The sequence below is a fragment of the Mustela lutreola genome, chromosome 13 (assembly GCF_030435805.1).
Source record: "Mustela lutreola isolate mMusLut2 chromosome 13, mMusLut2.pri, whole genome shotgun sequence".
In the NCBI taxonomy this organism is placed as follows: Eukaryota; Metazoa; Chordata; class Mammalia; order Carnivora; family Mustelidae; genus Mustela; species Mustela lutreola.
The window spans coordinates 78,130,611-78,154,625 of record NC_081302.1 but is presented as its reverse complement, the minus strand read 5'-3'; the positions used below and the strand labels follow the sequence as shown (position 1 = coordinate 78,154,625).

The window sequence follows — 24,015 nt, the reverse complement described above, 5'->3', positions numbered from 1 at the left end:
AGTTTTACTGGTTATAATCCTTTGGAAAGACAAGTTGCCATTATTTACACATCCATGAACTAACTCTACTATTTAACTTTCGGATACTTGATAGACACACTTAAATTTTCCCAGTATAGTAAGGGAGAAAAATCGTATTTCTTGTGGTTTCACTATCCTTATTTATTGCTAGGGAGATGGGGTATCCTCTTATCTCTGGGTTGGTTGCTATTTTTGTTTTTCTGATGTGAGTTTTCTAGGTCTTCCCATTATGGTTCTTCAGCCACACACACTGATGGCCACATCCTCTCTGTCCTGTGTTTCATTTATTATGTTCTTTAGTCCAACATTTCTGCTTTTTAACTTTTGGAGAGTATCTGTCATTTATAGTTCTCTCATGTTACTGCATATATTTTAAGTGTAGATCTGTTTTTTCCATTTCTGGGGATTTGAAGCCTAACAAGAAGCCTAGACAAGGTGTTGTGTTTATACTTTTACCTAGACTTGTTTCTCTTTCTTCAGTCTTCCTGTTCAAATTATGTATCTTTTGAAATGATTTCCTATAAAGAGTTAATAGCAACACACACACACACACACACACACACACCCTAGTTCTTATAAATGCCTCATTTTCGATTGAGAGATTTACTTAGTATTGCTAGGGCCTAAAGAAGAACAATGAGTTACCTATTACCCAAGTCAAGGAAGAGGAGAGGGCCCCTTCCCCTTGTCCCAAAGATTATGTTAAACTTTAGTTTTCCTTACCATACCCACACACTATAGCATTTCTCTGATTCCCCTTAGAGACTGGGTATATACTCATAGTCTTATGCATATAACTTTCTGGCCAATGTCAAACGAGATTTGAGTTACTGGGCATCATGCTGAATCATCCTCAGCAGAGATGGAGGTGGAATGCTTCCCTGGTCTGGGAGCTAGTATAGGACACAAATATCTGGCTTTCCAGGATGGTTAACCAAAGGCCAGCTACTTATAAAAACTCATGTGTATTGAAAATACAAACCAGAATAAGATTAGGAGCTCTATCCTTACGCATATGGCAACAGAGTAGCATCAGGAGTTGGGGGACCAGACAAGACCACCTATTTAGTACAATAATAAGTTATCTTCTGTAAACAGAAATTTGGAGATGTAGATCAACTTCTTCCTTTCATGGTTGGAGTGGACCACTCATAGCAGATTGTCAGGTGCTTGGTTCAGTGTTGGGAAGGTACCTGGAAGAGGAGGGAATAGAAGCATCATATGGGAAGTCAAGGCTTCCATGGATACCAAGGCAGAGAATTGTTGCTGCCTTGGCTTCCTTTATATACTGATAGAACAGAGAAATGAGGTTGCCTTGGCTTGGTGGCATATTTATGAATGCGGCTCATGGGGGAACATTTACAAATGGAAATGTGGTGGGCAGAGCACCAGCCAAGTCAGAGATTAAGCCTCTCATGTCTCCTGGGTCCTTGGCAAAGCTCATAATGCGGGTCATCTGGGATCTCTTTGTCTTGATCTCTAACTATAAAATGTGAAGAAGTTAGTCTATATCACCCAGGTTCCATTTATCTAAAAAAGTTTTGTCTGGCTGGTCAAAACAGGGAAGGAAAATAATTCCTGGCAAAAGCATCTTCAGGGCTCCTAGAGTAGTACCATGCATCAGGATGAATTTGAATCACAGGAAAGAAACAGAAAACTGATGTATGCTCAAGTATAAAATATATATAAGATATATTCTGTCATGTCAAATGTACTGAGTATCTGGTTATACGGGCAGCAGGGCCTTATACAAGGACTTGGAAACAGAAGATGAATACATTTTTAAAACATTTCACATCTAATAAGAGCTTAGTAATTTATTTAAATAAAAAAAATCCATACTAAAGAAGCATAAGAATCAATTTAGGTAAATTTAGATAAATAAAGATAAATGGTGGAAAGTTCTAGAAGAGAGGCTTTCTTTTCTTTTCTTTCTTTCTTTTTTTTTTTTTATTTTTTTTTTATGGTAACACTCATCACCCTCCCCCATGATCCCCAGGAGGGAAGAGCAGAGGAAAGAGACCCAAGGATTGTTCTTGGTGATTGTTCTTTGCCAAGATTTCACTCTACTTCCCTGTATTCTCACCTATGACAGATTGCTTTTCATCACTTATACTGGCTTTGAGTTTTCTTCCCTCAGCAGAGAAACTGCAAGACAGGAGCCAAAGGGGGAAAACCTGGGTGGGGAGAAAACTCAACCTAGACATTGAATCTCTACCTTTTCAGTTAGACCCACATATCAGCTTCCACCTGAAGTGTCTTTGGGTGCCTTTTTATAACCCACAAAAGGCAAATAAATGGTCACTTCTTAAGTCAGAATGCCCTCATTAAATAGGTACTTGACAGGCTTTAGGTCACATTAGTCTGCAGACATGAATCTGCTGTTTTTCCCTGGGATACTTGCGTAGTTATTGAGGCTGCTTAGCAATTTTTAAAAGTGATGGAATGCGTCCCTTAAACCTTGAGTGAGGACCTCCGTTTTCCCATCTGCTGTGCTTAATGAGTAGCAGCCCCCATGTGCCAGGCGTGGTGCTGCAGGGTCTATGATGCCATGTCCCCCTCCCTCGCCCACCACGGAGTCTTTCTAATTAAGTTAAATTAAATTTAAATTAATTTGTCAGGTACGAGAAATACCTATAATGTAGTGGTTGTCATACTGAGTTGTAAATTCATTTATACGTCTTTGTCTCTCACTAAACCATTAATTCCTTGAGTAAAAGGATTGTGTGTGTGTATGTGTGTGTTTTTTAAGGATTTTATTTTATTTATTTCTTGTGTGAGAGAGGGAGAAGCAGACTCTGCTGGGCAAGGAGCCCGATGTAGGACTCGATCCCAGGACCCTGAGACTGTGACCTGAGTCGAAGGCAGACGCTTAACCAAACAAGCCACCCAGGTGCCCCTAAAGGGATTGTGTCTTCTGTTTCTTTACTCTTTGTATTGGTACTGGCTAAAGAATAGTAAGAATGCACCAAGTGTTTGGAGAGCAGATGACTCCAATATGGTAGTTTCTGAAAGGCAGTGAAATATCTAACTGAAAGGACAAAACAGCATATCGGAGCTGGAGGGAATGGAGGGAGCATGTCTTCTTCTTAAGAGGAAACTGAGGCCCACCTTGACTGTGATACCTGCTCAGGGTCATGTGGTGTTAGTGACAGAACTGGGACTACAAGCCTGGCCCCCTATTCCTAATCTAGTGTTGTTTCACCATACCTTCCTGTGTCTCATCATGTAGAAATATACAGACCGTGTTCTGAATAGCAAAATGTAATCGTTTATCCCAGCAAAGCACTACTGATTAAATTTCACCCAGTTCCCCTGCCATCTCAGCGCACCCCTCCCAGCTTTGATCTGAAGCTTAGCTAAAAGAGGAGGTGAGGCAGGAGCGCTCTAGAAGGTAACGTAACCGGTTGGGAGTTGATGAATCCTAGGCTCTTCCACTGGCTGTGGGAATGCAACATGAGGGGCGAACATCTCCCGGGGAATGTCAGTAGGCAAGCAGCATGCTGCGAGACTGGGGTGCACAGACATGGCCCTTGCCCTTCAAAATAAAAAGGGCCCAGTGGGAAGTATGGTGGGAAGTCGGAGCAAGGGCTTGGTAGCACTGTGTCACTCTGTTCCATACGAGTGTGGGGCCAGGACCACCTCTGCTTGGGTCACTCTTGAGTACAAAACTCACACATTGAAGTCAACATGATTAAAAAGCCAGACATCTATTGCAGTACGCACGTGTTTAGCTCAGTGTGGGTAATATGGTCTGCACCGCGTGATTTAGTCCTACCTCGCACAGCACTTTGATTGCCTGGCACGCGGCAATCAGAGCAAAGGTTACCAGCACATCAAGAATAGAAAAGACACAGTCATTAGCACTGTCAGGTTCTGCTGGCTGCGCGTGCTCTCAGAACTCACAGGATGGTCTTTATGGCTGCAGAGGGGAGAAAGGAAGCCATCCCCAAGTCTATTCATGCGATTTTGTACACTCATCTGTCACTATCAGTAATATTGTTTTAAAATATGTCATAAAGACTTAATGCAGTTAATATAAGTTACTCTGGATCCAGGCAGCCCTTCCTACAGTTGCAGTCCAGGCTGGGGAATGATCACAGTTGTGGGTTTCAGTTTAATTTTTACTGCCCATTGCAGTACATTCCATGCACGAAAGTGATCTATTATCCATACTAATGATCCACACTAAGTGTTATTCCCTTTTTTTCCAAGACAGTTTGCTCACTTTGGGGTCTGCGTGCAAATACTTTGAGTACACTCAAATATTCAGTCCTTGAGAATATCAGTTTCCTTTCTTTTTGCTTTGTGAATATAGTTAGCTGTTTAAAGTCTTAACAAAGGAGGAAGCTGATATGTTCGTCTTGTTCTTACCATGATGACAGAGAGTTTCTCTTTCAGTTAAAATGTAAAAAGTTGCAAATAAGCATTGCTTTCCTCAGTAAGAAAGAGAAGAAGCCATTGATCTGTGAATTATTAACTTTTCTTGAACGGTGAAGTGTAGCAAGCCCTCTGGAGGACAGAGGGACACTTAAGCTATTTTGTGTTTTGCAGAGCATGGGAGGAACAGGTGACCACCATAGAAATGGCTAAAATGAGTTCTTAAAGATTGAATGTGAGTTAGCACATCTGTTTAGAATAACTAGGAGTCCAGATACAAGTGGGGGTTCACACTCACAAGCTCTTTTCCACAGGCCTCTACCAAGTGCTCGTAAGAAAGATTAGTGGTGAGCCTGGCGACTAGAAGGGACCCCACTGGTGGTGTAGCCATGTGGTAGATGACCATACTGGGGGACTGGCAGGATGGGACATCTGTTATCCTGCCCCTTCTCTCCTTTGACACAGAAGTTGCTGGGAAGGCAGGAGATTGGCTAGCCCCCAAGACCCATGTAAATATTACTGCTTCAAGAGGAAGGCTTGGAAATCCTTTTGTCCACGCTTTGTAACCAGCAAAGGTCTATTTCTGGGGCCAAGCATAGTAGCAAAAGCAGGACAACTTCTTAGCCCCGTGATCTTTCACTGACAGAAAACAGAGTTCTCCTTGTATTGCATGAGAAACAGAAAGCTCTTGTGCCGAAGACAGGGGCAGATACAAGACGGAGTTTAGCTGCCATAGGAAAGAAAGGCACAGATGCTGAGGAGGTCCTGCTCTGTGGTCCAGGTCCATAGGCCCTTCCTGGGATATAAGCTGGACCAGGAGAACCAAGAACTTTCCCTGCCCCTGCCATGAACTTCACATCTAGAAACAAAGCAACAACAGTTCTCTGCTGGAAGGTGAGAGTGTGGAGAGGGACTCCTTTATGACACAGGTGTGAAGGGACTGCTGGGTGGAGTAGGGACACTAAGAAAAATCTGGCATTTCAGACCCCACACCACGTACAAGGTAGCAGCCCATCGCTGGGAGATTTTCGTGCTCTGCTATATCCAATAGCCATAGGTTTATTCAGCTCCTCTGTAGTATTGGCATGCTGGAAGACCACGCAAGCCCATTTCCATGTGGAAATACTGTTTAACTAAGTTGCAGTGTTCTATGAATGACGACCAGCATTGAGCAAAAAAAATTATGCTGCACAAGGCAAGAAAAATAGCCGTTGTCAGGAGATAACACTATCAACAGGAACAGGCTCAGGGATAACCCAGAAGTGGGAACTAGTGGAAACTTAGAGCAACTGTGATTAGTGTATTAAAGAATATAGTAGAATAAAGTGGACAGTATGCATGGACTTGTAAAGAATATCAACAGAGACAAAACCTTATAAAAAAAAGTTAAATGGAAACTACTGGAAACAAAAAAACATGAGTTGGGTTTGTTAGCAAACTGGGCATAGCTGAGGAAAGAACCTACTAATTGAAGCTTAAGTCAACAAATGAAATTATTGGATCAAGTGGCATTTTTATTTTTAATTTTTTGAGGAATCGCCGTACTGTTTTCCACAGTGGCCGCACCAGTTTACATTCCCATCAATCATGCACAGGGGTTCATTTTTCTCCACATCCTCGCCAACACTTGTCATTTCTTTTTTGTTTGTTTGTTTGTTTTTATAATAGCCATGCTGCCAGGTGTGAGGTAAGATCTCATTGTGGTTTTGGTTTGTATTTCCCTGATGATTAGTGATGTTGAACATCCTCTCATGTGTCTGTTTTTAATCTAATTATTTGTTTTTAAAACTAATTTGAAATGATATGTGCACCCTTATGTTTATTGCAGCATTATTTACAATAGCGAAGATATGGAAGTGACCCAAGTGTCCACTGATAGTTGAATGGATAAAGAAGATGTTAGGGGGATGGGGCATGGGGCTGAAAGTTCGAAGCTTCTGATCATGGTTTGGTCTTTCTGGGGATCAGTCCTCATCTAGGAACCCACCATTGGTCACCTCATTAGAACATAAGACATTCCTGTCACCCAGGAAATTACAAGGGATTTAGGAGCTTCATGTCAGAAGCCAGGATCAAAAACCAAGTATTACAATAAAAGATGTTCCTAGTATCCTTATCACTTACGAAGCTTTTGGGAGCTCTGTGCCGGGAACCCAGGGCAGATATGAATATACATCTTCTATTATTTCACAGAGGGAAAAAGAAAATACAGGGGGTAGCATAAAACATCCAAGAACTATGGAACAATATCAGTAGTGTAATATACACATAATTGGAAATCTAAAAGGAGAAGAAAGTATTATCTGGAAGAAATACTTGAGGAGACAGTTGCTGAGAGGTATCCAGAACTAATGGAAGCAAAAAAAAAAAAAAAAAAAAGAAAAAAAGAAAAAGATAAAAAGAAATACATACAGATCCAAGGATTTCAGAGAACCCCAAGCAGGATAAAAAATGGGAACTGCTCCCCCAATTCTATAAACACAAGAACCAAGTTGCCAAAGTACTAAAGATAAAGAGGAAAGTCTTGAAGGCAGCCATAGGGAGAAGGAACATTACAAATGGAGGAAAAAGATAATAACAATACTAGAATAACATCTTTAAAGTTCCAAAAGAGAAAAAGCACAATCTTGTCAATCCAAATTTCTATACCCAGCAAAGAATATCTTCTAGAAAATAAGGGGTGCATGGCTGGCTGAGTCTTGATCTCAGAGTAGTGAGTTTAGGCCCCAGTAGGTGTGGAGCCTACTTAAAAATAAATAAATAAATAAATAAGAGCCATTTAAAGACTTTTTCAGACAAACAGAAGGTGGGGGAATTTATTACCAGGAGATTAGCCCTATAAGAAATGTTAAAAGAAGTTCTAAGTGCCAGATGGCAGTTTGGATCTACACAAAGAAATGAAGAGACCCAGATGTGAAAAATGAGGGTGAATGTAAACACTTATTTTTTATTTTTAATTGGTTTATACAGTAATTGTTTAAAGTAAAAATAACAGTGTGTTGTGGATTTATAACGTTAGTGAAATGTGTGACACCATAGGACACAGCATTGGAGGAAGAAAACAAGTGCACTCTTCCAGAGTTACTGTTCACAACTATGTTGAAGGTAGACTGTGGTACGTTAAACACATTTTAAGACCTAGGGAAACCGCTTTTTTAAAAAAAAGTTAAAGCAAAAGTGAATAAAAGCCAGCTATAGAGATAAGATGACATAATACAAAATAATAATTAGAAAACAGAAAGAAGCAAATGGAGCAAAGAGCAGATGGGACCTATAGAAAACCACTGACAAGATGGAAGGTTTAAATTCTACCATACCAACATTACTTTGAATGTAAATGATTGAAACACACCAATTACAAGTCAGAAATTGTCAGACTGGATAAAAAAGCAAGACTGAGGGTGCCTGGGTGGCTCAGTGGCTTAAGCCTCTGCCTTCAGCTCAGGTCATGATCTCAGGGTCCTGGGATCGAGCCCCGCATCGGGCTCTCTGCTCAACGGGGAGCCTGCTTCCTCCGCCCCCCCCCCCCCTCTGCCTGCCTCTCTGCCTACTTGTGATATCTCTCTCTCTCTTTCTCTCTCTCTCTGTCAAATAAATAAAGTATTTAAAAAAAAAAAAAAGGCAAGACCAAACTACATGGTATTTTAAACCTACTTTAAATATAAAGACAGAGAAAGGTTAAAGTGGAAAGGAATAAGTTATATTGCATAAACACTGACCAAAAGAAGTTATGACTGAAGTAGACTTTGGGACAGTGATTATGTCCAGGGGTAAATGGAGCATCACTTAAAGACATTGGGGTTATTTCATCAAGAAGACTTAATAATTTTAAATGTGTATATAGACTCAACAACAGACTTTCCAAATACATAAACAAAAACTGATAGAACTCAAGGGAGAAATTGACAAATCTAACAATTATTGTTGGCAGCTCCAGCCCGCCTCACAGTTCATAGAACATGTTTACAAAGAATCAGTTCAGAATATAGAAGATCATACCGTCTTAGTCACCACAGCTGAATATGCATCTGTGTGACATCCATGTGGAACCAAGACCCTTTTTTGGGGCCATCAGACAAATCTCCACAAATTTGGACATATTCAGACAAAGAATGTCCTCTGAATACAATGAAATTAAACTGAAAATTGGTAATTTCAATGTAATGTTAGAGATCTGGAAAGATCCACCAATTATTTGGATTGCTAAGATGACTGCTTGTCCCAGATGGTTTGGTACACCAAACCAGGAATGGTTTGGGAAGGGACATTCAGAGAACTTTATACTGCTTTAAACATTTGTTGAGGTTGTTTTTATGACTTTTTAGAAAAAAACATCCAATTAATCATGTTATAGGAAAGTGTGAACAGGTGTAGGTTAATTGTAGAGTTAATAAAATTGGGGGAAAATATTACATAGCTTATTTTAAAGTAATAGTACCATTAGTATGTTACTTCCCCCACCCCCAACACACACATTCTCATGTGAGCCTCTGAACCAGCCGTAAGGCAGACAGGGGAAGTATAATGAGCACACACAAGGACGCAGGGTTAATTTGTTAAGGTGAATACATAAATCAGAGTAGAGTGTACCTTTATGCTATCTGCCTTCCCCGTTTTTACCCACTCGATCCCTGTCATCCCTTGCCAGTCACCAGTCCCTTTTGGTTTTTCATGAAACCTCGTCACCGGTTGATGTGCGTCACTGCTTGTACAGAGTTTGAGGACCACATCGGGGAGGGTCAGAGGAACAGGGAAGCATGATGCATTAACAGTGATGGAGGGAGAGGCAGAGCTCCAGCTGGGGTTCTTAAGAGTGTCCTCACATGTGATTCGTAGGCAGTGCAGTGAGCTACTCAAGTTGCTGTGAGCTCAGACATGCTGGCTAAAGCCTAACTGAGAGTGTGTGCGTGTATGTGTGGGGTTTTCTTTAGGCTTTATTTATTTATTTGAGAGAGCGAGAGCCCAAGTGTGGGGTGGGGGCCGAGGGAGAAGCAGATGCCCCGCTGAGCAGGGAGCCCGATGTAGGGATGTGGGCTCGATCCCAGGACTCCCAGATCATGACCCGAGCTGCAGACAGACGCTTAACCCACTGAGCCACCCAGGCACCCCCCATGTATGAGTTTTTAATAACATTGCCATGCTGAAAGGAACACATTGGTAGCCCATCAATGGGTGTTGGAAGCTGCGGGGGCCTGGAGGGGGAGGGACACTGGAACGGGGGCTGAGCTCTAGAAGCGTGTGTCTTATGAGGGCCTCCAGAACATAACCATCAACCACAGGCTTGTCTGCCCCAGTCAGCACACCGTCAGTCTCCCTGCCCAGGCCTGGCACTGGGCACCCAACGGGACATCGGGGAAGTGTTGTGTGCCGCTAGTGTACCTGCTGACTGGTGGTGGAGAGGCCTCTAGAGTAGTGTGCTGACCGCTTCCCGAGGGTCCTTGTGGGCGGTGGGGAGGTGTTTGGAGTCAGCATCAACGTGGGCATCCATCAGAACTCCCTGTTCCAGTTGTTAGGATTCCTGAAAGCCACAGCCTGGACCTGCATAATAATAGAGCACTTTGAGCACTTGAATGCCCTGAGCTCCAGAACTGTCATGGTTAGGTCTGCAGTTCCATTCAGATCACGATAAGTACCTGTTCATACCCACCAAGAAGGCTCGAATGTTTTTGCTTCTAGCTATTAACTCCTTGTGAATAGCTTTCAATACTTCGTTACCCTCTGGCAGGCCACCAGTACACACCAGCAGTAGCTAGCCAACTCTGCTGTTTTTGTAGATGCTTTTCCTTCTGTGTCTTCCAGGGGTCTGCCTTATTATGCCCATTTGGCCTTTCTCTCTACCAGGACAGTTTCCGAGTCCCTTACAACAGAAATCTCTCGCCAGCGCACCAGTCTCGTGACAGCGCTCCGCATGCCTGCCCATTCAGACGGCCTCCTTCCTGCCTGCAGAGTGGTCTGTGTGCAAGGCCCAGATCCCGGTCTTACTGCTCATTTTCCTAGACCACTCTGGCAGCCACTTGGATTCGTCTGGGTCCTCAAGAGATGGCTCTCAAGATGGGATCACACCTGTGAGGATTTGGTTAGGGGAAATGCCTGTGTGGCAGGAAATAGACAAAACGAGAAAAGGCTGGAAGAGCCATTAAACTGGGAGGCAAGTGAAGTGGGGGGCTGGGTGGAAGCATGTTCTCCTCGTTGGCCGTACTGTCTGAGGGAGATTGGACAATCTAGGGTGTCCTTGTCTGTCTCTTGTCTTTGCCAGTCTGTTTCGTCATTCTGTTCCCTTGCTGCTAACTAACCCTGCCGATCTGCATTTCCTGTGGTGGAAGACTTACCCGTCCCTGCCGTTCAAAGGAGCAGCTGCTGAGTGGGGAGTGGGGGTCCCACTTCAGAATTCCCAGGGAAAGGCTCTGGCCTGGTTTCAGCCGCATCTGGAATCTAGTTCACCGTTATGTGAACCAGGTTGTCTCTCTCTAAATTGAAACGTTTCCCAGAAAAGCTGGACAGACCGCAGGTTTAATAGTAATGCCTTACGTAACCTCTAATAATCCTTACACATCTGATTAGTAATCTTTGGGTTTTTTTCTTAGCATACAGAATAACCTGGAAGAATTATCTGGAAGGGTCATAGTTCTTCCAGCGAAGGAGTTGAGAGGCGTACTTAAGTCATCTGTTGGTGACTAACAGGATTAGTTCATTACATGTCTGTTTTTGGCACTGCAACGCATTTTCAAGAGTAATGACTGACCCAACATTTTCTCCTTTACCTCTACCCTGCTGTTCAATTTGTTCAAAACTGGATTAGTGTCCGATAAAATAAAGGCCATCTGGGGAAAAATACATGTGTCAGAGTACTTTGCACTGAATTGGAAAGCCATAAAAGTGATTGCTAGATAATTAGAACTTTAAAAAGGAGCCACAAAACAATTTGTCTAAAATTGGGAAGAGAGTAGCATGGCCTCTCTCTGTTGTCATTTGTATTTAGACGAGAGTGGGAGTGCCAAGTAGATCTAACGGTTGCGAGAAATGACGGGTTGGGTTAGTTAGAGCTGAAATGCTGCAACAACCGCAGATGAATTCCTGAGGAGAAGGCCAGATTGAGATGTGCCTGTCTACACTTGCGGGTGTGTGTGCGACTGGCAGAAGGTTTTTCAGGGCTCAGACTTTGTTGGGGAACCGTAAAAGTCAGTGTGGAAAACATGGAACTTGTAGATGTGGTCCCGTAGTTCAGAAAGCTCAGAGTCCACCCTGGGAGAAATTCCCAGCCTGGTTCCAGGCCCAGACACGGTAGCAGCTTGCTTGGAATGGTCAGTGAGGACACCGATGAGCAGCTGCCCTGGTGCCTCATGGGAATCCGTCTCAGACTTCCCTGCCGTTTTGAGATACAGTACATTAACACAAGAGGTGACGTATGGTGAGGCCAACACATGGGGCAGTGGCTGCCAGTGAAAAGATAAGTGTTAGAGATGCCAGAAGGAGGGGTGGGCCACATCATGAGGGGGCGACGTGGGGAAACACCAGCTTTCGGGGCTACCAGGAGACGGAGGGAGCGAGAGAGGGAAATGGGGGCCAGAGCCTTTATTGTGGCTCCTGTGGGAAGGGATGGGTGAGGTGGGGCGAGCAGTTTTGGGATTGGCCGGATTATTACAGCAGGCTTTGGGGCATATTACTGTCCCTAGATGCCTGGTGCCTGGCACTGGGGTGGTTGGGGCGGGTGGACAGTGGCCTGGGGTGTGAGAGCAGAGAGAGGAGATGGAGGCTCTGGGTTGGTAGGTTTGCATATGAAACATGAGCTCCTGGGTGAGTTCCCTAGCTCTGGGAATTGGCTAATTCTGGGAGGAGCAGTCTGTCCACTCCAGGGGCCTGCGTCTGCCTCCAAGATGTCAAAGTATCAGAATCCAGGTATAGGAGACATGGTTAATACACATATACAGAGTTAAGCTTTTCTCTTTTGTGTCCTAATAACATCCTGAGCAAGCCCCTGGGTCAGCACCATCGGTGGGGCTGCCAGGTACCCCCCGGGTGTTAAGTCAACGCTATGTGACACCAGAGGGGGATGTCCGGGATATGAAGCTGAAGGATGGGGCAGGTGTGGGTGGGGTATCAGAGCGGGATATGAGCCCTTCCCACGGAGAACATCAGCAAAGTCGTGTGTGCATATTCGAGAGACTCCCTATGTGGGAGACAGCCTGTGCTAGCTCCCACCGAATTAAGTACAAAATGAATGAGGAAGAGGGGAGTATTATATGTATAGCATTCAGCTCCTGAATCTTATATTTACCCCAAACTCTTATAAATCCCTCTTTTAAGAAATGATTTAAAAGCTAATTCATGCCTGGGCCAGTTACCAAAACCAGCTTTCCAACTACCCACGAATTCGGATTCTGGTAGAACATCCGGGTCACTGGCTTTTCTGCGCCGTCTGTAGAGTGTATGCCACCGTACGCCTCCCCCCGCATCGCTCTGTGCTGCTTTGTGGACATCATGATTTTTTTGTTGCTTAATTTTCTTCATGTCATTGCACTCCCTGTCGATCAGTTTTCAGTATCTTCCTTTCCACACTCTATGCTTTTATTAAGTTTATCAGTGATATTTTTTTCCTTATGACAGTCTCTGGTTTTCTGATTTGTTGCTATTGTGATTAGTTACCATCCTGTTGTTCTAATGCGTTCTCCCAGAAAGTCATGACAACTCACAGTAGATCTTATATTTTTGCCTTGAGACTTGGAGATCTAGAATTTGCATGTTTTAGGACTCCTTCCTGGAGCGTGTCCTTCTTTCACATAACTTTTATACAAATATTATTATTTATTATCTGTGGTACAATCATCAGCTAGTAAACTGTTCCATTTTTTATTATAATAGGAATAATAATTAACATTATAATAACCTGTAAGATAACATAAAATGAATACGGTAGGTCACATTGTCGAATGCCACTATAAGCCAGGCTGTTCGAAGTGATTTATATATGTGATAGCTCATTAGATACTCATTTTCTAAGGTAGGTAGTGTTCTTATCCCCATTTTACGGGGCGGGGGGTGGGCAGAGGCACAGAGAGGTGAAGTGATGTGCTGTAGGCAATGCACCTAAGTCAATGAAGTAGGATTTGAATCTGAAAATATGGTCAGTATATTGAGCTGTCACCTTCATGGACATAAGACAGAAGTAGTCGAACATGGCATAATTGAAGAGAAAATTTCCCACTTTTGCTTTCCTTTGCTTCATTCTCCACATTACCATAGGACCCTTATTCACCCCTAGGATTTCAGTCAGCGGTCATGTCCCGCACCCACCAGAGACTGCCTGTGACTCTGCAGACAACTCAGCATCCTGCCGCCCAAAATGGTTTTCTGACCCTGAGTTCATTAATCTGTGTGTTTGGATCAGTGTCTTGCTTCCTTGTAGAATAGAGCTCCACTGGGGGAGGGACCTTGTCTGCTTTCAGTCCCCACTGGGTCCTTATGACTCGCCATAACACCCGGGTAGGCAGTAGGTGCTTGGTAAGTATTTATTAGATGCTCGAGCAAAGATTTTAAAGAAAGGGGAGAAGAAAGACAAAAATGTATTACATGTACCACATTCCAGGTTTTGAGATACAGTATGCCATTCAATTATTGTACCAGTTAGGAATAAGTTTTACTCCAAGTAACCGAAACCTGACTATAGTAGTTTAAGCAAATAGGATATTATTTGTCTTACATAATGAGAATTCCAGATTGGCATTTCAGGGCTGGTCTGACTGCTCACCAATGTCCTAGGCTTTTCAGTTTCTGTTCCTACAAGTTGGGCAGTATGATAATCTTGTCAAAATGACAGTAAATCCCAGTCATTGGATTTTCTACTGTTGTATGACCCATAGATTGATTACATAAGCAGTAGGTTTGAAAATCCGTGTGCCTCCTTAAGCAAAAAGTTGAGATTTTATGTTAGTTTATAATGTACTTCTTGAGGAGAGAAGTGAAAAGAATTGTCAGAACATTGGGGAACGCTCTCAGGAAAGGTCAGTGTCCATTCTTACTTAGATCTGAGACATCAAAAACTGATGGGAAATTGTGTGGGAGAGATTCTTGGCAGGTGTAACTGTAGGGTGACCTGATTGGCATTTTCCATAGGGAGAGACCCTGGCTTAATGTCCATGTTTGTAGATCTTATCTTTTCCAACGTTCTGGGGGGGGAATATCCCAGTCTCTTTGGATGGGGAGTGGAAAGGAGGCTGCCAGTGCTCTGGGAGCCAAGAGCTTGCTGGAGAAGCAAGCTAGGGAATGAGGGTATGGGCAGCAGCTCTGTCTTACATTCATTGTAGACTTTGACTTGAAACTCTTGGCCTTAGTGCATTTCATACCATAATCTTTAGCCGTGTTTTGTGTCTCAAGTCCAAATTCTGGAATTCACCGGAAAGTAAAACAGCTGGCTGGGGTGGAGTAGGAGCAGCCCGGGAAGGGAGAAGGAATTTGCGAATGGATTTTTGAAAGCCAGCCTCTTTCCTCTTTCCATATTTGTCCTTGTAGATCCTTGCAGTACATCTGGTTTATTAGCTTATCCCTGCTGGGGATCCATTCTCCCCTACCCCTGTTTCATGGATACATGGCAGCTCCGGCTCCTGAGCTTTTGCTGGGGAGGATGGGTATGGTCCAAGTGGGCACACTTCCTCTCTCCCTCCATTTCCACCTGGGTATAGCCTTTTCTGTGTCTTCATCTGGTTGGGCTCGTCCAGTTGGGGGCTGCTGTGTTCTTTCCTGCTGTTAGCACTTCTGGGCTTGTGCCTTTTCTATCTCTTTTCATTTTACTAGAGAGGAAAGGAACATAAAAATGTGTGTATTCAGTTCATACTTTACTGGAAATCTTGCTTATGTTATCTTTCTATAAAAGTTGGATTGTATTCTCTATGTATCTTTGAAATTGATAAAATTTATGTACGTAATTAGGCATCTGTTGTGTATTTAGCTGATTCACATAGAAAGGGTGAAGAAAATTCCTGGGAAGGAATCAATTTTCAAGGGAATTAAAACTCTAAATTTGTTAAAATGTGAATATGAGCTTTTTTTTAAAAAAAAATGTCTTTTTAATTTTCAGATTGTGAGCCATGCCTTTAGTGAAGAGGAACATCGAACCCCGGCACTTGTGCCGGGGGGCCCTGCCCGAAGGGATTACCAGTGAACTTGAATGTGTAACCAATAGTACTCTTGCTGCTATCATACGCCAGCTAAGCAGTCTAAGTAAGTCATCTCATTTCTAAAGCACCTGTTTTTTGATCACCAATGGCATGTTGTTAATTTTACCATTAGCAAATTGATTTCAATTCAGTGGTTAATTTTGTCTGAAGAAGAGACCACAACTTTAAAGGAAAGAGCCTGCTCCTGCTCACCCAATTTTCCCAGTGTGAAATAAATCACTGGTCTCATGATACCAACTTTATGTACTGAAGATGTAAAATTAAAATTGACCAGTTTACGAATTATTAGATAAGACCAAATGTGTGGATTCAAAGTAGTGTCAATTTTTAAAAGCTTATTAAATGAGGATAAAATGATTGATACTTTTTTTTAAAAAAATGTGAATTTTCGGTTAAGCTTGGACAGGACTAATTTTTTTTTTTTTAATGTGACAAATTTAAAAATTGTTAACTTTTGTAACTTGTCTGGCGTAGAGTAGATGCTCAAATATTTGTTGGTTAAATAATATTCCAAGTGAATCAAAGATTAAAGCCAAAAAATAGTGAGATTTGCTGATTTTAACCTGAATGCAGGTACTAACTTCTTAATTGAGGTCAACAGATAAGCTGATTATTACATATACACAGTACTGTGTATATATTACACATGTAGATTATATAAATCCAAGCAAATATAAGTATAAGGAAAAAAGGACTTTCTATTATTTTTTAAAAGATTTATTTGAGAAAGAACGCAGGAGTGGGATGAGAGGCAGAGGGAGAGAGAGAAGCACTGACCCTCCACTGAGTGGGGAGCCTGATGTGAGGTTTAGTCCCAGGACCCTGAGATCATGACAGAGCCACACAGGTGCCCCAGGACTTTCTGTTATTTTAATTTTGAACATTAATGTGAAATACCCAAGAAAAATAGTTCATTTATGTTTTTATTTTTTATTTTAGAAGAGGTGGGGAGGGGCAGAGAAAGAGGGAGAGAGAGAGAATCATAGGCAGGCTCCACGCCCTGCATATAGCCCAGCAGGGGCTCAGTCTCAGAACCCTGAGACCATGACCTTGAGCTGAAATCAAGAGTCAGACGCTTAAATAAATGAGCCATCCACACACCCAGAAATAGTTCATTTCTGAAGACTCAGATGTGCCTGAAAATGCATTTTCCTTCAAAGCTTTTTGAAGTTGGAATGTTTTCCTCCTGACTTTTACATTTATATTATGATCTTGTTTTCTCACTTTGTCCCACTCCTTTCTGGTTTAGATGCATTTGGGATGACAGGTTTTCACAGTTAAGTTTTTCAAAAACTCTGTTAATAACTAGGAAATCCTCCATGATTTCACATACCAGTCGCCTCAACAACAAGAAAACGTTTGTTGAAAATGTTCAAGTGCTTTTATTTTAATTTTGAAGAAGGAACACTATGGATAAGTATTTCTTTAAAGGAATTGTACTGTGTTGTTCCATTTTTAATATATAATCATTGGCTAAGGCAAAAGCAATTTGGACATTGCTTAAAATGTGTTTTAAAATAGATTTCTTTTGGAATCTAAGCTAATTACAATTGATTTTGGCTAGTGGTTGTTGATAAAAATGTATAAATTGTGAATTATAGGAAACTAGCTTATAAATTATTGAAAGGTAAAAATGTTGCTGTTTGAGTTCATATTGTTTTTAAAGAATGCTTTGGTCTCTTGTTTTTATGGCTGAAATGTCTATTGATATGGAGTATAAAAGATGAAAACTAACATAAATGATTAAAGTTTTAATAGTCAAGCTATACATCATGCTGTAATAATACTCAGCCTGGTATTATGTTGGTCGTGTTTATGGTGCTTGTGAGTAAAACCCCATACCCAGTATTTTCTGTTCCATATAGTCTGCTCGTGGTAGGCAGAATAAGAATGGCTCCTCCAAAGATGCCCATATCTTAATCCTTGGAACGTGTGTGACATGATGGGGAATGAATGGTGTTAGTCTGGATTATCCAGTGTAATCCCAGGGTTCCTTTAAATGTGGGAGGAGGGCTAGAAGAGCCCATGTCAGGATGATGTGATGTGAGGCTCAATCCACCGTTGCTGGCTTTGAAGATGGAAGAAGAGACTACAGGCCAAGGAATGCAGACCACTTCTGGAAAGTGGAAAGGGACGAGGAAATGCATTTTCCCCTGGAGCCTCCAGGAGGAACACAGCTCTGCCAAAACTTTGATTTAACCCAGAGGAATCCATTTCAGACTTTTTTTTTTTTTTTTTTTTTAAGATTTTATTTATTTATTTGACAGAGTGGGAGAGAGAGCAAGAGTGTAAGTACAAGTAGGGTGAGCAGCAGAGGGAGAGAGAGCAGCATACTCCCCACAGAGCAGGGAGCCCAGTGTGGGGCTCGATCCCAGGACATGAGCCAAAGGCAGACGCTTAACCCCCTGAACCACCCCTGGGCCCTCCATTTCAGACTTCTAATTTCTGGAACTGTGAGATAATTTACATGTGTTATTTTAAGCCACTAAATTTGTGGTCATTTGACACAACAAAGAGAAGCAGCAATAGGAAACTAATGTACCACCCAGCCTTGGTTTCCCTGCGTCCACCTAACCCACTCTGCCTCATAAGTGGCCCAGGGATGGGCACTGGCCTCAAAGACCTTAGTGAGGCTGCCCCAGTGGGTCTCAACCCTGCCTCCGTTAGATCACTGGGGGAGCTTTAAAACAAGATGCTAGGAATCCCTCCAGAGAGCATGGATGAGATGAGCATGCACTAGAGATGTGAACTGTAGAATGGGATACCATGTATTTGGATTGAAAAGATGAGCTGGGCCAGTGCTGTGCTGGCAGGAAGCTTGAATTAAGACACACAATTTGTGGGTTTGTTATGGGATCTGCTGCTGAAACGTCATCGTCCAGGACTGAAGGACTGATGGCCCCCTGCAGGCCGAAGCGGGGGGGGGGGGGGGGGGGCGGGAGGGGTTGTGGGCAGAGTGTAAGAGAAGGCGGAGGAAGGCAGCTCGCAGAAGGCGAAGGAGTGTGCAGGTAGAGACAGGAGCTGAGGGTGAGAGAGAGCATGAGGTGTGGAAGGGGGAAGAGAGACCTGGTCCCTGGACCTGTGCAGGAGGGCTTCCCCTCCCATTCTGGGAGCAGTTCGGGGGTCCGCAAAGCAAACCTCCTTTCTTCCTGTCCTTTGTGTGATCTGTGCCTGCAGCCCAAAGGGACTTACAGAAAGAGGAGTAGAGTGATATGGATGCCAAGGATGTAATTGTAAGAAACCAATATACTTAGTTACTTATTAGAACAACTTACTAGAATAACACTTATCACTTATTCTAATATTACTTATTAGAATAACACACTTTTGGTAACCAGTGATTCATTCATGAGTGATTATTCACTTGGTGCCCTTCTAGGTACAGCATACAACAAATCAGTTCGGTGCCTACTTAGAGTTTTAAAAAGCATATATAATTGACATCAATGTGGTCATAAAACAGGAAATATACTATGACATGCTACGGCACTCACATTGTAATAAATGTTCCATTTGGGGTGAATCTGTAGGTTTTGTGGGGGCTTTCCACTGAGTCAAAATATATTACAGGAGGTTTTTTATTAACATATAACATATTATTTGCCCCAGGGGTACAGATCTGTGATTATCAGTCTTCCACAATTCACAGTGCTCACCATAGCACATACCCTCCCCAGTGTCCATAATGCAGCCACCCTATCCTTCCCTCTACCTCTCCCCAGCAACCCTCAGTTTGTTTCCTGAGATTAAGAGTCTGTTATGGTTTGTCTACCTCTGTGGTTTCGTCTTGTTTCAATTTTCCCTCCTTTTCCCGGTGATCCTCTTCTCTTGTTTCTTGAATTCCTCATATCAGTGAAATCATGTGATAATTGTCTTTCTCTGATTGACTTAATTTCACTTAGCATAACACCCTCTGGTTTCATCCATGTCATTGCAAATGGGAAGATTTCATTTTTGATGGCTGAGTAAAAAATATAAGTAGATTTTTGCATATACTTATACCACATCTTCCTCATCCGTTCGTCTGTTGATGGACATCTATGCTTTTTCCATAGTTTGGCTCTTATGGACATTCCTGCTATAAACATTGAGATGCAGGTGCCCCTTCGGATCACTACATCTGTATATTTAGGGTAAATACCCAGTAGTGTGATTGCTGGATCATAGGGTAGCTCTGTTGTCAACTTTTTGAGGAAACTCCATACTGTTTTCCAGAGTGGCTGCACCAGCTTGCATTACAGGAAATATTTTTTGATCTGATATTTTTATGATCTGTAATTGTTGGGAAGAATTAGAATTTTAAAAATGTTTTTGTGTTTTTTATTTTAATTTTGTAGTCATTCATCAGGTATTTTTAAAGTGACGTTTTAGCAATGCATGTATCTGTCATATTAAACATCTTCTAAAAAAGAGTCTTCTTTTACTGAGTATTAATTCCCAAGGTAAAGTCAAAACAGTATTTTTTTTACTCCTTTTAGTATCTAACCATTATGCAGTAGGTCCAGATAAAAGCGGACCACCTCAATCTTCTCCATTTCCCTGCGGACTCTCCCACATGCCATTCGCACCACCCTCCATACCTCCACTCCCCAGATTTGGAGTGGGTGACGCACACCATCTGAACTTTGCATGAGCAGTACAGAGAGAAGCTGGACTTCATCTAAAAGGCCTTCTGGGCAGATAGCCTGGGAACTTGAAGGATTTGCTTTGACCAAATCATATCTGCCTGAGCAGCAGAGACTTGCCCTGGGAGACCTTCTGTGATGGTCCAGGGGTACTGGTTCTCTGCTAAGTCCAAGGAGGAAGAATAGACCAGGAGGCCACAGGAATTTCTTTGCTATTCCAAAAAGGAAGACTTAGCCATCAAGGCCCTGATTCACCAGTTCATTTGATCCTTGCCACATCTCTAGGGGCAGTTCAGTGTTGTGCGGGTGCAAGTGACTTTGTAATGAAGAGGAGAATCTGGTCCCAGATACCAAATAGATCTCTGTAACCCCTAGAACTCAACATAACTTTGGGGGAATTTGGAGGTACCATGTTCCCATTATGTCCAGATGAGATGTTCAACTTGAAAGGGTGAGATTCTTACCAGGCTTTTCAGGGAATTGAAATCTTTTCAGTGAGAAAATATTGATTATTGTAATGAGTTTAAGAACAGTCATAGAAATGAAAGAGGAAATTTATAACTTGAGCAGCCTCATAACTAAAGGACTAAAGCTTTCTCCAATAAAATAAAAAATAAGTCTTGTAATTTTCAGATTTTTTTTGCATGTTCCTAATTTTTTTTTTAAAGATTTTATTTATTTATTTGAGAGAAAGAGGGACAAAGAGAGAGAGCACAGAGGGAGAGGGAGACACAGACGCCCTGCTGAGTAGGGAGCTTGATGCGGAGCTCAATCCCAGGACCCTGGGATCATGACCTGAGCCAGAGGCAGATGCTTAACCCACTGAGCCACCCAGGCGCCGCATGATCCTAACTTGTAATAGGCTTGATCTAGGAGGAGTAGGAGGGGGACAGGGAAGCCATTTTTAAAAAAAATTTGTGGTTAGTAATACTTTATTTGGTTTTCTAGCTATGAAATACTGATTTTTTTCTTCAAATGACAGTTTAGTGTAGCAATTACTCTTACATCAAGAGTGCTTTTTCATCATTTTCCTGGATTAATCTGAGTACTCTTCTTCCTGTCAGCTCGTTGCTCAATGAAAATTACAGTATCTTGCAGTCAAATTCCTACTGATATTATAATGTAATTTTTATATAATTTGTTGAAGAAAAGAACATGGAAGGCCCCTGGGTGGCTCAGTGGGTTAAGCAATGACTCTTGGTTTCCACTCAGGTCTTGATGCTCAGCTTGTGGATTCTCTCCCCCTTCTGCCTCTCTGCCCCGCCCCGTACCCACTCATACTTGCTCTCTCTCTCTAAAATAAAAAAGAAACCTTGAACTACAACAACATGGGAACATAGGACTTTTGTGCCAAGGATGACATACGTCCTCTTTAATACCTCTAGGGTGTTTTTTACTACTTTCCTCTTTGTTCTTAGATTATAGTGGTCTTTCTCTCCTACCCCCTTATGAAGGCTCCCAAGATTCACAAAGAAAGGGGTCTCCCCTCCCACCCCCAAGGTTTTGGCTCATATTAGATGGTATTGAGATAGTATAAAGAACTTTAAAAGCACAGGAAAACACAAAGGAGAAAAGTTACAAAATTTTCACTAATGAGAGAAGATAATCTGTAATGCTTTATATATACCATTATAAAAATGATCTCTTATTATACATATGTTTTTGTAGCCTGTATTCAATATAGTAAGCATCTTTGTTGATTCATCTAAGATACAATTTTTAATAGCTAGAGATTATTATAAAGATATACCATAATTATTTAACCATTTTCCTACTGTTAGATGTATAAATTGTTTCCTTGTTTGGGGGTTGGGGAACACTATCATAAATATTCTTGATTAAACCACTACATACATCTCTGGTTCTTTTGGTATTTAAAAAAAATTCTGAGACTCCCATTAATATTAAATATGTCTTTCCTTTAAAACAGTTGTTACAGGGGTCCCTGGGTGGCTCAGTCAGTTCAGCGTCAGACTCTTGCTTTCAGTCCAGGTCATGAGATCGAGCCCTGTGTTGGGCTCTGAGCTAGTAGGGAACCTGCGAGATTCTCTCTTTCTCCCCTTCTCCCTGCTCGGGTGTGTGTGAATGCTTGCTCTCTCTCTTAAATAAATAAATATCATCTTTTTAAAAAATAAAAAATTGTTACAAAATCTATTTTTCTGTTATTTTCTATTTTAGGTAATTGCATGAATAAGAAAGGAGCTGTGTTTTCTTCTCAAAGATTTTTAAAAAAGGATTAATATTTTTGCTAATACTCCTTATCATACATACTGTTTCCCATGACACTAAATGACAGGTCAATATAAAAATACTACTTTAAGGACTTGCTCACATTTGCTGTTACCTAATCAAGTCTAAAATTTGCAGTTGTATTAATTGATTATACCAAGTGCTGTTCTACTCAGAATAGAGAGCTAAGTATTTTGAAGGCATGCTGTGAATAGATTTCTAAGATGTTTTTAGCCAAATGGGATTTGTGGGAGGAAGGGGAGATATTCAAACTCAGTGTATGCGTAGGAAATAGATCACAAGTACATTTCCATGCAGTTTAAGGCTGGGTTAAAAGGGGATGTTTAAAGAAAATATATTGCTGTATTTGGAAAGAAGTAGACTGGAAGAAACAGTAAGAATTTTAAAATTTTAATGCTTCAAACTGAGATAAATGCTTGCATTTCTTGTGGACTAAAATAGAAAGCCAGTGAAGCGAGGTGAGTATGTTACATAGGAAACTAGAAGATAAAAGTCCTGTCAGCAAGTTGGAGGCAAATATAAGAGCCCCCTCCCCAAAAAGGCAGAAGTATTGGGAATGCAAGCACTTTCTTGACCCTTCCTTTGACCTGGAATATCAGAAATACTTCCTTGAGGGCATTATAAAAGTAAATATGAGTGAGATTGTTTTTCATTTCTCCTTTTCCTGGGTGGATCTCTACATAGCAGAATTTAAATGTAGAATAATTCATAACAGCACGAGTTGGAGAGTCAGCCACATCTGAATGTTTAGGTGTTCTTTGGTTTATCCTCTCTATTCTTCCTATTTCATGACTACATAGGTTTATGCAATTTATAGATGTTTTTCTAATCGTTTTGGTTTACAGTGTTACTAAAGTAGACCATCTAAAAACTTCGAGGAAAGATTTTAGAGGTTCAGAGGTTCTTAATATTCTAAAACTTTACTGTGCTCACTCCCACATTAGGAACATAATTGATATTATCAGCAATCTAAAGTAGTTGTCTTCTGTAAAGCATATGCCGTAGGACTAAACATTCTCTACCTCAGTCTCTACTATTCTTCTAGATACATTGTTCAGTGAAAAAATAAAACTGTAAGACATGAAGAAAAGGAGAAAAATGTGACTCATAATTTTTTTTTTTTTTAAGATTTATTTTGAGAAAGAGAAAGAGCACACAAGCGTGCAGGGGTGGGAGGGCAGAAGGAGAGAATCTCAAGCAGACTCCACACTGACTGTGGAGCCTGAATCAGGGCTCAGTCTCCAGATCCTGAGATCATGACCTGAGCCGAAATTAAGAAGTTGGACGCTCAACCCAGGCACCCCAAAATGTGACTCAGAATGAAGAGAAAAAGCAGTTGATAGAAGTAGGACCCACAGATGACCCCAATTTTGGAGTAGCAGATAAGTACTTTAAAATAGCAATGAAAAATATATTGAAGGGGACCTCCAGTTTCCAGTCTGACATATAAGGAGCTTAGAAATCATTCCTGGTCCTACAGCAAGAAAAAAACTAATCAAATTGAAAACCTAACAGCTTTTCTTAGATCCTTCAGAGAACTGAGGTCATAATTCAGACCACTGCCCCCA

At 41.7% G+C, this 24,015-nt stretch overlaps 1 protein-coding gene across 2 annotated transcripts in view; it reads left to right on the top strand.

Moving 5' to 3' along the window:
* WASF3 (WASP family member 3) overlaps positions 1-24,015 on the top strand; it is a 128,935-nt gene that overhangs the window by 69,735 nt on the left and 35,185 nt on the right. For both annotated transcript variants that reach the window (XM_059144113.1, XM_059144112.1), the window contains exon 3: positions 15,473-15,615. In XM_059144113.1, the coding sequence (XP_059000096.1) occupies positions 15,483-15,615 (133 nt within the window). In that variant the 5' untranslated portion in view covers positions 15,473-15,482. The remainder of the gene's footprint in view (positions 1-15,472; positions 15,616-24,015) is intronic.